The 14907-nt window shown below is 37.8% G+C and overlaps 1 protein-coding gene across 1 annotated transcript in view; it reads right to left on the bottom strand.

Annotated features, from left to right (window-relative positions):
* The window catches only part of SPATA17 (spermatogenesis associated 17), a 278409-nt gene that overhangs the window by 230895 nt on the left and 32607 nt on the right, over positions 1-14907 (bottom strand). Inside the window, exon 3 of the mRNA XM_036754828.1 lies at positions 14496-14577. Within this exon, the coding sequence (XP_036610723.1) occupies positions 14496-14577 (82 nt within the window). The remainder of the gene's footprint in view (positions 1-14495; positions 14578-14907) is intronic.

The raw sequence follows: 14907 nt of genomic DNA, 5'->3' as shown, positions 1-14907 counted from the left end.
TCTGCTGAACCTATTTTTTCTGTTTAAAATGTAAGTATCTTACCCCCAATATCTCTAATTCCATAATTCCCTTTGTGATCTTAACTCAATAACTCAGCCAATACAATATAATAGAAAAAGTACTGGATTATGCATCAAGGAATTTGTACATTTCCCATTGCATAGGTATAGGAAAGAGAAACTGTGACTTGCACATAGGTTTTTTGGTGGTAGAACTAGCAATGCCAACTCTAAAATTCAATGACTCCAATAACTTTATTCCAATGACTTTGATTTTGTTTTGTGTTTAGATTTCAATCTAGTAACCTGACCTTGATTACTGCCTTCTTGCTTTTGTTTCTGCTTAACCCCACTAAAGCTGCTCAGAAGGAAGGGCTTGAATCCTTTTGCTGTCAGAGACTTTGTTGTTGTCAATTACCTATTAGTTAGCACTGCTAAAAATCAGCGCTATAACCTGTAAGTCACAGGATAAATGTGATGAGGGCAAAATCAAAGGAAAAAAGTTACAACTTATTAAATAAGATTGGCATAATAAATTAATTCAAGAACCTAGTCCTTTATCAATATTGAAGCCTCTAATTGTGGCAAAATTGAAAGTCACTCCGAGCAGTCAATCAAATGAATGACCTGCTTCTAAAAGTGATTCCCTGAAAACGGGGATATTTTTGGGACAAATTATAGTTGGGCAAATGAAAATGATTAAGTGAATAGAAAACATAAAAAACGGTATGAGGGATTTAAAAAAGGGAAAGATCATTTTTGGTTGGGGGGAAGAGAAACAGCAAAGGTTTCACATATTCATAGAATTCATTGTTCAAAGGGACTTCTGAGGTTATCTAAACAGACCCATACTGTACGAGGAATTCTACCACATTACCACAGACAAATGTATCTCTAGCCTCTACTGGAAGATGTCTCATTTGTCACCTTCTAAGGCAGCTCATTCCACTTTCAGAAAATTATAAAACAAATTTAATTCTTTTTCCATATGTAGCCCTTTCAAATGTTTGAAATGACAACAGATGCACTTTCATTACCCCTCCGCCTACCCCCAACCAAGAACCAATATTTTCCTGAGGCTAAGTATCATCAGGTCCTTCAACTGAATCATATGTCAAGGTTTCTAGCCATGTTACCATCGAAATCTCCCTTCTTTAGATGGCCACAAACTTATCAATGTCATTATAAAAATGGGATGCCCAGAAATGAATATAACACTCAACATGGGTAGCACTGAGACATACCTCCAGCCCTTTCCTCAAACAGGGAAATTGACCTACATTTTTGTGTCCACATTCATATTAGTTGGTACTGGCAGAACCACAAACATAGTGCACTCTTTGTAGGTCAGTGGAAAACTCTCCTTTGGACTATATACTTACTGGAATTGAGATTTTTAGTGTTTTCTGCCTCTTTCTACCATGTCTTGTGGTCAATTCTCCTGGCTAATTGTTAGTCTGTTCCTAGAACCACAGGATTTGGTTGCTAGGAATCCTTAGAAAGGAACTCTATTATAGGCATTTCGTCCTTTTGCTGGGACTTTCTTTGACTTTTCTTTTGGATCAGACAGATATATGCTTTTAAACTAAACTTCATTTGATGTGCAAATCCCTCACCAAAACCTAATGTGAATGGTAGATGCCTTCAATTATTGTCTGCAAGAAATTTTTACATAGAAATACAACTTACAGTCACTTCTTAATTCTTCCTTTCTCTTTTTTCACCACTTGCCAAGCTTCAGATACTTTCTACCCCGTCTAATCTCTTCACTGTGTCACAGAGAAGGTGGCACCTGAACTGAGTGAGTCTTGAATGAAGAGATGGATTTCAACAGTCAGAGATGAGGGGTAAGTCCATTCCAGGCAAAGGGCATAGTAATGAGCAGTGGCTGAAGAAGTTAGGATGAGATTGGGGAACAAGTAGTCCACTTTGATTAGAAAGTAAAATGTGTAGAGAGAGAAGTTAGAAATATGTCTGGGCTGAAGATACATTAGGAAATCATTAGCTTAAGAATAATGGTTGAGGCTGGAGTAGACAAATTCTGATAGAGATTATACTGAATCCAGTTGTGTGTATATTCTCTTCACACTTTCTTATCCTTTTCAATACTTATGGATGTTTTCTCATGTATCCTCAATAGAGGATCAACCCAACTCACTAGAGTTATTGATCTTGTTTTCTTAGCATTTTGGCCATACCAATACTATTCAGGCTATCCTTTTATTTTCTTTCAATCCTACTACATGATTAGCCTACCTCCTTTTGTAATAATGTCTTTTGTGTTACTTCTCACTATCAAGGCATCCCTTATAACACGGAACCATTAGTATGAGTTTTTCCATCATCTTTTCTGTTATTTGTAATTTTAATTTTCACAGTTTGTGAGGCTCTATAATTCAAAGCCATATACCATCACTGGAGGAATGTTGACATTGAAAGGATAGACTATTGTAGCATTAAGCAGTTTGGGATCACTGAAAACACTATGCTATGTTCCATGTACAATCCAGTCTGATACTTATTCAATTTTGAGTCCTGTTAGGTGTCCATCTGGAGCACTTGACCAAGATATGCATATTATTAGACTCATTTTATAGACTCCCCATCTAAGCCTATATGATAAACTGGGCAATAAATATTTTTCAATTACTTTAATTTTCTAGTATGGACAATTTCTTTTGCATGGCTATAAATTTCACTAATGGAATGCTTTGTAGTGTGATGGTACCCAGGGAAGTTAGTATGTCATTTAAAAATAACAAAATTTGGACAGCCTCCCCATCAAAAGGGAATCCTTCTGTTTGAACTTCATGTACTACATTTTTCATGATACCAGGAAACATCATCAGTGAAAATATATCTTTGAGAGCACCATAGATACAGCTTTAACCCTATGTTGTTCAATACTTTTGTCAATAACTTGGATGCTGGAATAAATGGCATGCTTATCCAATTTCCAAATGACATCAGCCTGAAAAGAGCCAACACACTGACCAACAGAACCAGGATCCAAAAGCTACTTGTCAGGGTAGAAAAACAGGCTGACTCTTTATAAGATTATAAGATATATAAGATTAAATTTAATTGGGGTAACTATAAAGTTTTATATGTGGGTTTGCAGATGTCAACTTTAAAAATATAGGATTGAAGAAGTATAACTACATAACAGTTTTTGTGACTAGATTGAGGATTTTAGTGAATTTCAGCCCCTATATCAGCCAGTAGTTTGACACGATAACCAAAAAAAACTCCCCCAAAACCAAAAGCCCTAAACTGAAGCTACATTCATAAAAGCATAGAGTCTAAAAATAAGGATATAATAGTCAATGAACTCTACCTAGTCAGAAAATATCAAAAGCATTATGTTCAATTACGGATGAGACATCTTTAGAACATCCTTGACAATCTAGAGTGGGCATAGAGAAGAGGGACCAGAAAAGTGGGGGCAGTGTACATCATACCATTTGAGGGTCCACTAAAGGAACTGGTAATTATATAGCCTAGAGAAGAGAAGATTTGAAGAGGTCAGGATAAATATTGTCAAGCATTTGAAGAGCTGGCATTTGAAAGGGGGATTAGACTTATAGCATTGCATAGAAGTAGGAGAAAGGTAGATTTCAACTGAATATAAGAGTTCTTCTAATAAGTAGAGCTATTCCAGAAAGGAATGTGCTGCCCCATAAGCTGCTTACAGAGGTCATCAAGGAAAAGGCTTGGGAATTTTATATAAGAGATTCATGTTTTCGGTAAGGCTTAGGTAGATGACCTTTATGATCCCCTCAGTATCTGAGATTCTGTAATTCTGATAGTTCTACTTTTTCACTATTTAGAAACTTATTGAGAAAAGAATTAAAGGGGATTTAAAAATGACACAAGACCTCCAAAGAAATTATAATAAATAAACCTCTTTCCCCTTAAGTTTTAGTTTCTCCTAAAATCTTTTATCATTGTAGTAACAATTTGGCTAGCAGCAGCTGTAGGGGTATTAAGACCCAACAAGAACAGCCCATAGAAGGCTGTTAACACAGGTTCTTTGATCTGCTTTACTAAGGAAAGTAACTTTGAGGGGTTAACAATCTCACTTTAATCCAACATACACATATCATTCACTTAGTTCAGGAAGAATAGCAAGCAACCTGAACTTCAGAGCAAATACAAATAAATTACAAACATCAACAGACAGACCTTGTCTGATTCAAATCTCAATGCATAGTTACCAGGATTTCACAAAGTCCCAACATCCAGGATTACAAGTTGGGGGGCTCTTAATAGCTGCCCAGAGTCTCTTCAAGTCACACATCACTCTTCCAGTGAGTGAGAGCCCCGAAAGAAAACATCTAGTTTCTTCAAAGCCTGGGGGCTCTTAACAATGGCTGCCCAGAGTCTCCACATCACCACTCCTCCATGAGTGAGATCCAGACAAAATGCTAACTTCTGAGTTTTTAGACTCTCTTCAGGGCTTGAAGGATTCACACCTAATCAGCAAAAGGGTATGAGCCTGGGGCACTACATCTAGTTAGCAAAAGGGTGTGTGCCTGGAGCTTTGCACCTAGTAAGACTTAATCAAAGGCCCTTAATTAATTTAGCATTCTAAAAACAGTAAAAAAAAGTCCCACCTTAATTACCAATATGCTCCACCCCTTTCCAGGATACTTGGCTTTATATAATCTTAAATAGCCATGGATCCTGGAACAAATAAAAAGCATTATACATTGTGATCCAATCAATCAGGGAACTAAAAGATATCATTCACAACAAAACAAAACATATCATTATCATTCCCTAAACACTTGTTTACAATAAAACATGATCCACCTCTAGGTCCCAGCAAGTAACAATCTTCTTTAGTAAATACAGAGTGTCCAAGTAAAGTCTTTGAGGGTGGGTCCTTCTCCCCACACTGCTGTTGCAGGCTTTCTCCCAGTACCCTCAGGCACGGGCATGCTTTAATTAGCAAAGTCCCAATAAAAACAAAAAGTCCAAATAAAGTTCTCTTGGGGATCTGTTCTCCCCACACTGTTCTAGCCCCTGATTCCAAGTCCTGAGGGCTGGGCAACAAAGCCAATGGGGGGGGTCCTGAGGGTCTATGGCACTTTGCCCCCCCCACCATAGCCAACTCCACCCCTCCTGGGTCCCAAACAGTCCCAGGGGAAGGCAACATAAAAGCACACTCAGTGCCTGGCTGCAAAGTTTCCATCTTGCCCCAGGGCTGAATTCCAAACTCCTGGGTTCCTGAGCGTCCAGCTTTTGCTGACCACTCCTGGCTTTTGCCAGAATCCCAATGTAGGCAGTTCTCCAACTTTGCATTCACCTCATCAAAGTCGGTTCCAAGGCAGCTCACCACTCTCACCTTTCCAAAGTTCTCATTCAAGCAGTCTTCTGCTCCATCTGGGTCAATATGTTGGCAGCCACTATCTGCTTCCTCTCTCTCCTCACCAGACTCTCCTGCCAAATCTGCACAAAGTCCATTCTCTAATTTTTCTCTTAAGTCTGTATAAAAGTAGTTCTCTGCTGTTTCAAAACTCTACATATAATACAATCTCAAAACATTCACCCTTTCAGTACAGTCTAGTGCCAAGCTAATAATCCACTCAAGCCCTGGCTCCCACCATCCACACCTCCCCCAAGCCTCTGCTTGTTTTCCTCCCACAGCTTCTGCTCCAGCCTGTCTCCTCCAGAGTGCTAGTGGGGTAGGGAGAAGGAAGGAGAAATTATCTCCCAGGGCCTCTGCTCTGGGCTCCCAGGAAACCACTCCCGTCACTGCTACTTGCCTGGTCTCCTTCAGGCTTCTGCTGTTCCTGGGGCTCCACAGAACCATAGCCACCACAAGTACAAAGAGCAACCCAATAACTGGGAAACATTCAACCACCAACTCAGTACCCCAAAACTCCATACTTTCTTTTTAATCTGCACATCCTGCACAACTACGCCATTTTGTATCAGCAATTCGGCTAGCAGCTGTTGTGGGTGTGAAAGACCAACACAGGACCAGCAACAAGAGCTGCCAGCATAGGATCTTTTGATCTGCTTTACTAAAGAAAGTAACATCAAGAGGTTAACAATCTCACCTTAATCACACAAATATCATTCACTTAGTTCAGGGGGAAAAGCCAGCAACCTGAACTTCAGAGCAAATACAAACAAATTATAAACGTACATTATAAACAGACCAAATACAAACCAACATCTGAGTTAGTAAATCCAGGGGGCAGTTACGACAGCTTGCCCAGAGTCACAGGCCACTCTTCCAGTGAGTGAGAGCCCCAAGGAAAAATGCCAACCTTTTGAGTTTATATATTCTATTCAGGGTCAAAGGGTGTCACAACATGCGACTCCCCCATGTGACCTAAAAGCATCCCAAATATGAGACTTAAGCCCACATGGCCTAATAGCCTCTGGTGTCACAAACATGCGACTCAAACCCAAGCAAGCCAGGCTTTTCCTTGAGACAAGAAGGTCATCAAAGACTTCTGATCCTTTCTTTGATTGGAAACAAAGGCCAGACTCTTCAAGGGCACTTGATTAAATAAGTGCTAAAAGAGAAAACAGTAAAAGAAAGTCTCACCTTAATCACTGATACAAGGAGCCAGAAAAAAAAAGGGTTCAGGTACAAAGGAATCATAGTCAGGAATGGACAGGATGATGAGATTTAGGAGTTGGGTCATCTGAAAGAATTCAAGAGGCAGATTTTCTCCTAGTCAATAGGGCTTTACTGATGCAAAAGCAGTGGGCTAGCCCTGGAAGAAGAACTAGCAATTTACAGAGGGACAGGGGCTTGCTTTTATACACAACTTTTGAGCACCTAGCCAAGAGTTCCTACTGCATAGTTAATCACAGAGAAAAAGGTGTCAGGAAGGGGAAGCAGGTGTGCTGGGTCCAATTTTAGGATGTGATCACAATACAAGGAACTTAGCTTCCAATATTTGTTGCAGTACGAAGGGCTAATCATGTATACAAAGTATGAGCTAAGGAAGCAAGGTTTTTGTTATCTGATAGAGCTTCCTGTTAGTGGGCAGATTTAGACTAGGCCCTCATAGTTGCTGGGAAAAGTTAGCCTGAAAGGTTCCCATTGTTACTGGGCAAAAGTCAGCCCCATCATTCCCCACTCTTAACTATTGATAAGAGAAATCATTCAGGACCATGGGCAGTGGTCACTTCTTCAGAAACTACTTCTTGCTGACAAGGGGCATAGAGGTGTCCTTGAGGAGGAGAACCAGATGGATGTGGGAATTGAAGTCTGAACTTATTGCCAGTGGAATCCAAGGCAGGGGCACTATACCACTAGGTGACATGGTGGCCAATGGTTGGTACCCCAGAAACTGGAGATAGAATTTCTGTATACAAGAAGACATAAGACACATTAAGAAATTAAACAACCATGGCCCCAAAATTAGAAGCAATAGGAATAGAAGGGGAGTAAAATGAGGCTAAAGCAGCATCCAGGGGATGAGGAGAGTTTGGAACAGGTATCCTTGTTGCATGACCATCTGCAGGTGGACAGCCAATAGTCTAGGAGACATAAATCTGACAAGCAAGTTCAATATGCAGGGCCCAAATATAAGGAGCATTAAAAGTGACGTCAGAATAGAGGAAAACAAAGAAAGACTTCTGACACACAGGATTATCTGATCTTGGTATTTCCTCAAAAAGTATCACATAAGATTCAGCAACTATAACCATGAAGAAGGGGAAGGCATGAAGTAAGATATTCCATAAGGCAAAAGAGGCATATATCCAAGAATTACTCATCCAGAAAAACTGAATATAACATTACAGAAAAATGGACCTTTTATGAAATGGAGGACTTCCAAGTATTCCTGATGAAAAGACTTCAGTTGAGTAGGAACTTTGAAATACAAACAGAAAAAGGCAAATTCAAGTGAGCAATCAGGAAAAATCTTTATAAAGTATTTACATTCCAATGTGGGGAATAATATAAGCATCTCCTAAGAACAGTAAGGGCAGCTAGGTAACACAGTAGATAGAGGGCTTGGCATGGAGTCAAGAAGACTCATCTTCCTGAGCTCATATCTGGCCTCAGATACTTACTAGCTATGTGACCTTGGTCAAGTCACTTAACCTTATTTTCCTCAGTTCCTCATCTGTAAAATGAGCTAGAGAAGGAAATGGCAAACCTGTCCAGTATCTTTGCGGAGAAAACCCCAAATGGGGTCATGAAGAGTCAGACACAACTGAAAAATGAACGAAACAACAACAAGAAGGGTAACAGAGGTTATAGGGGAAGTAAAATTAGATGGAGGGCCTGAGAATGATTTTGTTGTATTTTTATGATATTAAAAGAAAAGAAAGGGGAAAGTATACACTATTGATGAACACAGGAAGCATAAGGGGGACTGTTTTATTTTTTATAATCAGGAAGTGCAAGTTGAAGTCTATAGATGATGAAGGGGAACAAGTAGCCATCAGCTGAACCTCATTCTCATCTGAATTAGTCAAAAGAAGTTAGAACAAACATAGACATAAAAAAGCCTGGTGAAAAAATACATTCAATTCAACAGGGGGAAAGAGGGATAAAGGAAGAGAGAAAAGAGAGTATATGAAGAAGGGTGGGGAGGGAATAGTCATAAGTAAAACCAACCTTAATTCAGAGTATGGATAATGAAGAGAAGTTCAAAAGCAAAGGATGGGAAGTAAAACCCATGATTGGGAGTTGGGGGAAGAAGTAAAAACTGTATCAGGCATAGAACATTGGCATTTAGCACACTCCTGTTCCATACTTCTATTCTTCTCTGTAAAAAGCAGGTTGAAAGTAACGAGAGAAAAGATATAAGAAAATAGGTTGGAGTAAAATATTTAAAATTAAAGATTTTGCCCAGGCAAATGCAATGTAGCTAAGATTAGAAGGGAAACAGTTAATTGGGGGAGGGGTGAGTCTGCGGCATGTTTCTCTAATAGAGGCCTCATTTCTAAGATAAATAAGATGATTCAAATAAAAATAAGAGCCATTTCCCAATTGATAAATGGTCAAATTGAGATTTCTCAAAGGAAGATATCCAAGTTCTCTAGAGCCACAAAAGTTAAAAAAATAATAAAAAATGCTGCAAATAATTTATCATTAAAGAAATGCAAATTAAATCAATTCGGAGGCATCATACAACCTGTCAGATGGGCAAAGTTGACTGAAAAATAATGAAAAATGGAAAACTTCAAGAGGCTGCTGGAAGACAGGCACATCGATGCACTTTGTAGCTATGAATTGGTACAATCATTCTGGAAAGCAATTAAGAACTATGCCCTAAAAGTTACTGAATTGTACATAACCTTTCACCCATTAATATACCTACTATATCTATACAGAAAGAGGAAAAGTCCTATATGTATAAAAATACTTCTAGTTGCTTTTCTGTCATGGCAAAAAAAAAAACTGGAAACTAAGGGGTCATACACATCATTTGGGGTCTGGTTGAACAAATTACTATATAAATATGTAATGGAAGTATTGGGGCTTAAGAAATGAAGAAAAGGAAGATGGCAGAGTAAGAAGTAAGTTGCTCTCATCCTTCCTTATTGACTTTTGAAAACAAAGAAAATATTGCCCTAGGAAAAACCCTGGAACAGCTGAGCCAGCAGAAAGATGGGGTGCAGCAGTCTTGTAGCCTAGGAAGCTTAAGGGATTAATGGGAAAGGCCCCTCTCACTCTGGGGTAGGGGAAGTAGTACAGGATGAGAGGCGTCCCAGAAAGCCAGTGGCAAGCCCCACCTCAGCAAACCAGGGGGAGATCCTGAGCTGCAAGGTGGTAGAGCAGGCAAGCTCCAATACCAGGAGCTCCTGAGGCAGGGAAACCAGTAGACACCAGCTCAGAAAACCACCAGGTAAGCTGGCGTTCTCCAGCAGCCAAATTTCCTGGTGCTTCAGCACAATTCTATGAGGCAAAGTTCCAGGGTAACAGACATCCTCCAGCAGCCAAACATTCCAGTGCAAGACCCAGGTGAGCAGGAGCCAAACATTCAAGCACAAGGATGGGCAACCAAGCATCCCTCAGAGGTCAAACTCCCCACCTCCACCCTGAGAGTTTCAGTGTTGCTGACCCTAGCTCAGTACCAGGTAAGCTGCCAGGCCACTACAGCCTCCAGTTACCAGCACCTGAGGCCCCAGCACATAAAGCCAATGACCAGATGTCAGGCTCCTAGCATAAGAAGTTTGGGTCAGTGCCCCTTGCACTCCAGCAGGAAAGCTCAACTCTAAAAGCCAGGAATTAGGCAAACACCATGAGCAAAAAGCAGAAATGGACAATGACCATAGATTCTTATTAGAAGGACAGGGAAGATCAAGGCACAAATTCAGAAGAGAACAACATTGTCTATATACCGGCATCTGAAACCTCAAAGGGGAATATAAAGGTCTCAAGCCCAACAAGCCTTCTTGGAACAGCTTAAGAAGGATTTTAAAAGACAAATAAGAGAGGTAGAAGAAAAACTGGGGAAAGAAATGAGAGGTATGCAAGAGAGAGTCAATACCTTGGAATAGAAAGGACAAAAATGGATTGTAGAAAACAAGTCCTTAAAAAATAGGATTGGCCAAATGGAAAAGGAGGCACAAAAACTCACTGAAGAGAAAAACTCCTTAAAAAATAAAATGGGCCAAATGGAAAAGAAGGTACAAAATCTAATAGAAAAAACCCAATTAGTTAAAAATTAGAATTGGGCAAATAGAAGCTAATGACTCTATAAGAAATCAAGAATCAGTCAATCAAAAACAAAAGAGTGAAAAAATAGAAGAAAATATAAAATACCTCATTGGTAAAACAACTGATCTGTAAAATAGATCCAGGAGAGATAATTTTAAAATTATTGGTCTATCTTAAAACCATGATGAAAAAAAGAGCCTGGACAGCATCTTTCAGGAAATCATCAACGAAAACTGTCATGAGGTCCTAGAACAAGAAGGTAAAATAAGTCCTTGAAAGAATCCACCAATAAGCTCCTGAAAAACATCCCAAATTGAAAACACCAAGGAATATTGTATCCAAATTCCAAAATTACCAGGTCAAAGAGAAAATACTGCAAGCAGCCAGAAAGAAACAATTTAAATATCATGGAACCACAGTTAGGATTATGCAGGATCTTGCAGCTTCTACATTAAAAGATCAGAAAGCATGGAATATGATATTCTGTAAGGCAAAGGAGCTTGGATTACAACCAAGGATCAACTACCCAGTGAAATTGAGAATAATCTTTCGGAGGAGGGGATGGATATTCAACAAAATAGGGGACTTCCAAATCCTCCCGATGAAAAGACCGGAGATCAACAGAAAATTTAATCTTCAAATACATGACTTAAGAGAGACATAAAAAGGTAAACAGGAAAGAAAAAAAACAACAACTTGTTATTAATAAGGGCTAACTGTTTACATCCCTACAAGGGAAGATGATGCATGTAATTTGTGAGAACTATATTGTTATTAGACCATTTAAAAGGGATACAAATAGACAGAAAGCATGGGTATAAGTTGATTTTGATGTGATGACAAAAAATCTAATTAAATGTTGAAAAAGAATTATACTGGGAGAAGAGGAAAGGAGGAGGCAGACAAGGGTAAATTACAACACATGAAAAGGCACAAAAACCAATTACAGTAGAGGGAAGGAAGGGAAAGAGATGAACATTACTTGAACTTTACTCTCATCATATTTGGCTTAAAGAGAAAATAACATAATTAGTTAGATATAGAAATCTAACTTACACTATACAAAGTAGGAGGGGAAAGGGGAAAGTAAAGGGAGGGGATAGATAGAAGGGAGGGAAGAAGTAGTAAGGGGAGAGGGGAAGAAAAAAGAGGGGGCTAATAGAAAGGAGGGCAGATTGAGGGAGGCGGTGGTCAAAAGCAAAACTAGTGAGGATGGAAAGGGAAAAAGGGGAGAAAAAAGCATAAACAGGGTGGAAATAGGATGGAGAGAAAGAGACAGTAATCATAACTGGTGAATGGGATGAACTTTCCCATAAAACAGAAGAGGATAGCAGAGTGGATTAAGAACCATAATCCTACAATATGTTGTTTACAAGAAACACATTTGAATCAGAGGGATACACGCAGAGTAAAGGTAAAAGGCTGGAGCAGAATATATTATGCTTGCTGAACTTAAAAAAAAGCAGGAGTAACAATCCTAATTTCAGACAAAGAAAAAGTAAAAATAGAATTGATTCAAAGAGATAAGGAAGGAAACTACATCTTGCTAAAAGGTACCATAGGTAAAATTGCATACCCTTTGACCTAGCAACACCACTTCTAGGTCTGTATCCCAAAAAGATCATTAAAAATGGAAAAAGGACCCACATGTACAAAAATATTTATAGCAGCTCTTTTTGTGGTGGCAAGGAATTGGAAATTGAAGGCATGTCCATCAATCTGGGAATGGCTGAACAAGTTGTGGTATATGAAAGTAATGAAATACTATTGTGCTATAAGAAATGATGAGCAGGCTGACTTCAGAAAAACCTGGAAAGACTTATATGAACTGATGCTGAGTGAAATGAGCAGAACCAGGAGAATACTATACACTATACACAGTAACAACCACATTGTGATGACTGACCTTGCTAGACTTAGCTCTTCTCAACAATGCAAGGATCTAAGACAACTCCAAAAGACACATGATGAAAGAGTCTATCCACATCCAGAGAAAGAACTCTGGAGTCTGAATGCAGATGGAAGCATACTATTTGCTCTCCTTTTCTTTTGTTGTTTTGTTTTGTTTCTTCTTTCTTGTGGTTCCTCCCATTAGTTCTAATTCTTCTTTACATTATGACTAAGGTGAAAATATGTTTCATATAAATATATAACTACAGCCTAGATCAGATTGCATGCTTGTCTTGGGGAGGGGGAGGAAGAAAATTTAAAACTCAAAATCTTATGGAAGTGAATGTTGAAAACTAAAAATAAATTAATTAATTACAGAAAACCAAAAAAAAAAGAAATTCACATCATATCAAAAATATATAAAATATTTTTCTAAAAAATAAAGTTCTTATACTTTTTAATTCTTTAAAAAAAATTAAGAAAAGGATGGTTTCATCGAAATTTGGGAAAAGATGTATGGATTGATTCAGAGTAAATGAGTGGAACCTGAACAACTTATACTATAACATCAATATTGTATAAACATTCTGAAAGACTTGAGAACTCTGATCAACATAATTATCAATTATGATACCAGAGGATTGATGATGAATGCTACCCTCCCTCCTGACAAAGAGATGATGGACTCATATGCAGAAGGGAAAATCAAGTGGTAAAGGAATGAGCATTTATAAAGCACCTACTATGTGTCAATCACTGTGCTAAGAGCTTTTTACAGATAATATCTCATTTGATCTCCACAACTCTGAGAAATAGTTGCTGTTATTATCCGTATTTTATAGTTGTGGAAACAGTTGACGCAAACAGTCATTAAGTGACTTGCTCAGAGATATACAGCTAGTTAGTGTCTGAGGCTGGATTTCATCTCAGGTCTTCATGATTCTAGGCATAGTACTCTATCCACTGTGCCACCTATCTGCCAGAATGAGATATATTTTCACACATATCCAATAAAGGAATTTGTTTTGCTTGACTATTCTTTCTTACAAAGGTTTTGTTTTTCTTTTTTCTAGAAGGGAGAGGGTGGGAGGGAGAAAAAAATAAATGCTTGATAATTTTCAAAAATTAATTTTAAAAAGGACAGCTAGAACTTATTTATAATGGAATATATTAAAGAAATTTATATTCCAGAATCTAGAGTTGTTGTATGACAACTTTTATATTATATTAGCTATGAAGTATTAGGATCTTCCTCCAAGTAGTACTTCACATGGTTTATTAGCATGTTCTAAAATCCCCTTGTTATATGTGAATACATTTTATTTAGTCATCTGCTTATTTTTAATTTTCCTTCTCTGTGCATTTTTATTTCCGTAAAAAGACAATAATTTGGCTTAGATGCAATTAATCAAAAACAAATGAAGAACAAATTAAAACTATTGTAATAGAAAATATTAACAAATTGAAAAATTAGTGAAGCAAGCAACTGATTAAAAAACCTTCCAATTATGTCTTCAGAAAAATATATATTTTTCTTAATTTCTTAAGCCTCTTAGCTGAGTTTTAAGCTAGTTGCTTATCATACAATGCTGCTATCTTAAACTCCCTTAGGGGAATTAGATGACTGTGATCTGCTATGTGCCTCGAGGCAAACCTCAAGTATTTCAAGGTTCATTAGGTAAGAAATTTAAACCAATAACACAGAGAACAGTAGAAGATAGAAAAATTGACTCATTTTATTATTTTTAGAATTAAATTAAAGTAAGGGATATCAACCCCAAAACTGCCCATATTCTCTTTTTAGGTATATTTATATAACTATTCAATGTCATATGTAGATTTTCAAGAAGGGTGGAATGCTCACAAATTTTGTCAATTTAAAACTATTAGTTCATAAGACAACAGTTAATGATTTACCTTCTATGGTATAATTTAAAAGATTAATTTATACTGTTACCTTCACCATTTGTTGATATTGTTTTCTTCCCATATAACCTCTCCACCATTTCTGTATAATCGTTATCATTTTGTTTAAATACCTGAAATGTTAATCATGAGACAATTTTATTTTTTTAAAAGTTTTCAATGATTTTTTAGAAAAAAAACTCATTGCTGAAATTTTAGTTTTCAGAGTGTTTGCATAATATCAACTTTAAGAGATGTATGGAGCCATCTCTGGGGTGGAAACCATTTTTTTTGAAGGCAGGAGGATTTCTTTGTCCTTTCCCCACAGTCATAACTCCATAAAGCCAGGCCATAGTAATAGCAACAACATGCTGTGGAGTCAGACCAGATTTCTAGGTAGAGTAGTGGAATCATAAACTGTCAATTTTAAACTATGAGTACTAGATTCAATTAGTTACACTATA

This window comes from Trichosurus vulpecula, chromosome 4 (assembly GCF_011100635.1).
Source record: "Trichosurus vulpecula isolate mTriVul1 chromosome 4, mTriVul1.pri, whole genome shotgun sequence".
In the NCBI taxonomy this organism is placed as follows: Eukaryota; Metazoa; Chordata; class Mammalia; order Diprotodontia; family Phalangeridae; genus Trichosurus; species Trichosurus vulpecula.
This window is presented reverse-complemented; position numbering and strand designations above follow the sequence as displayed.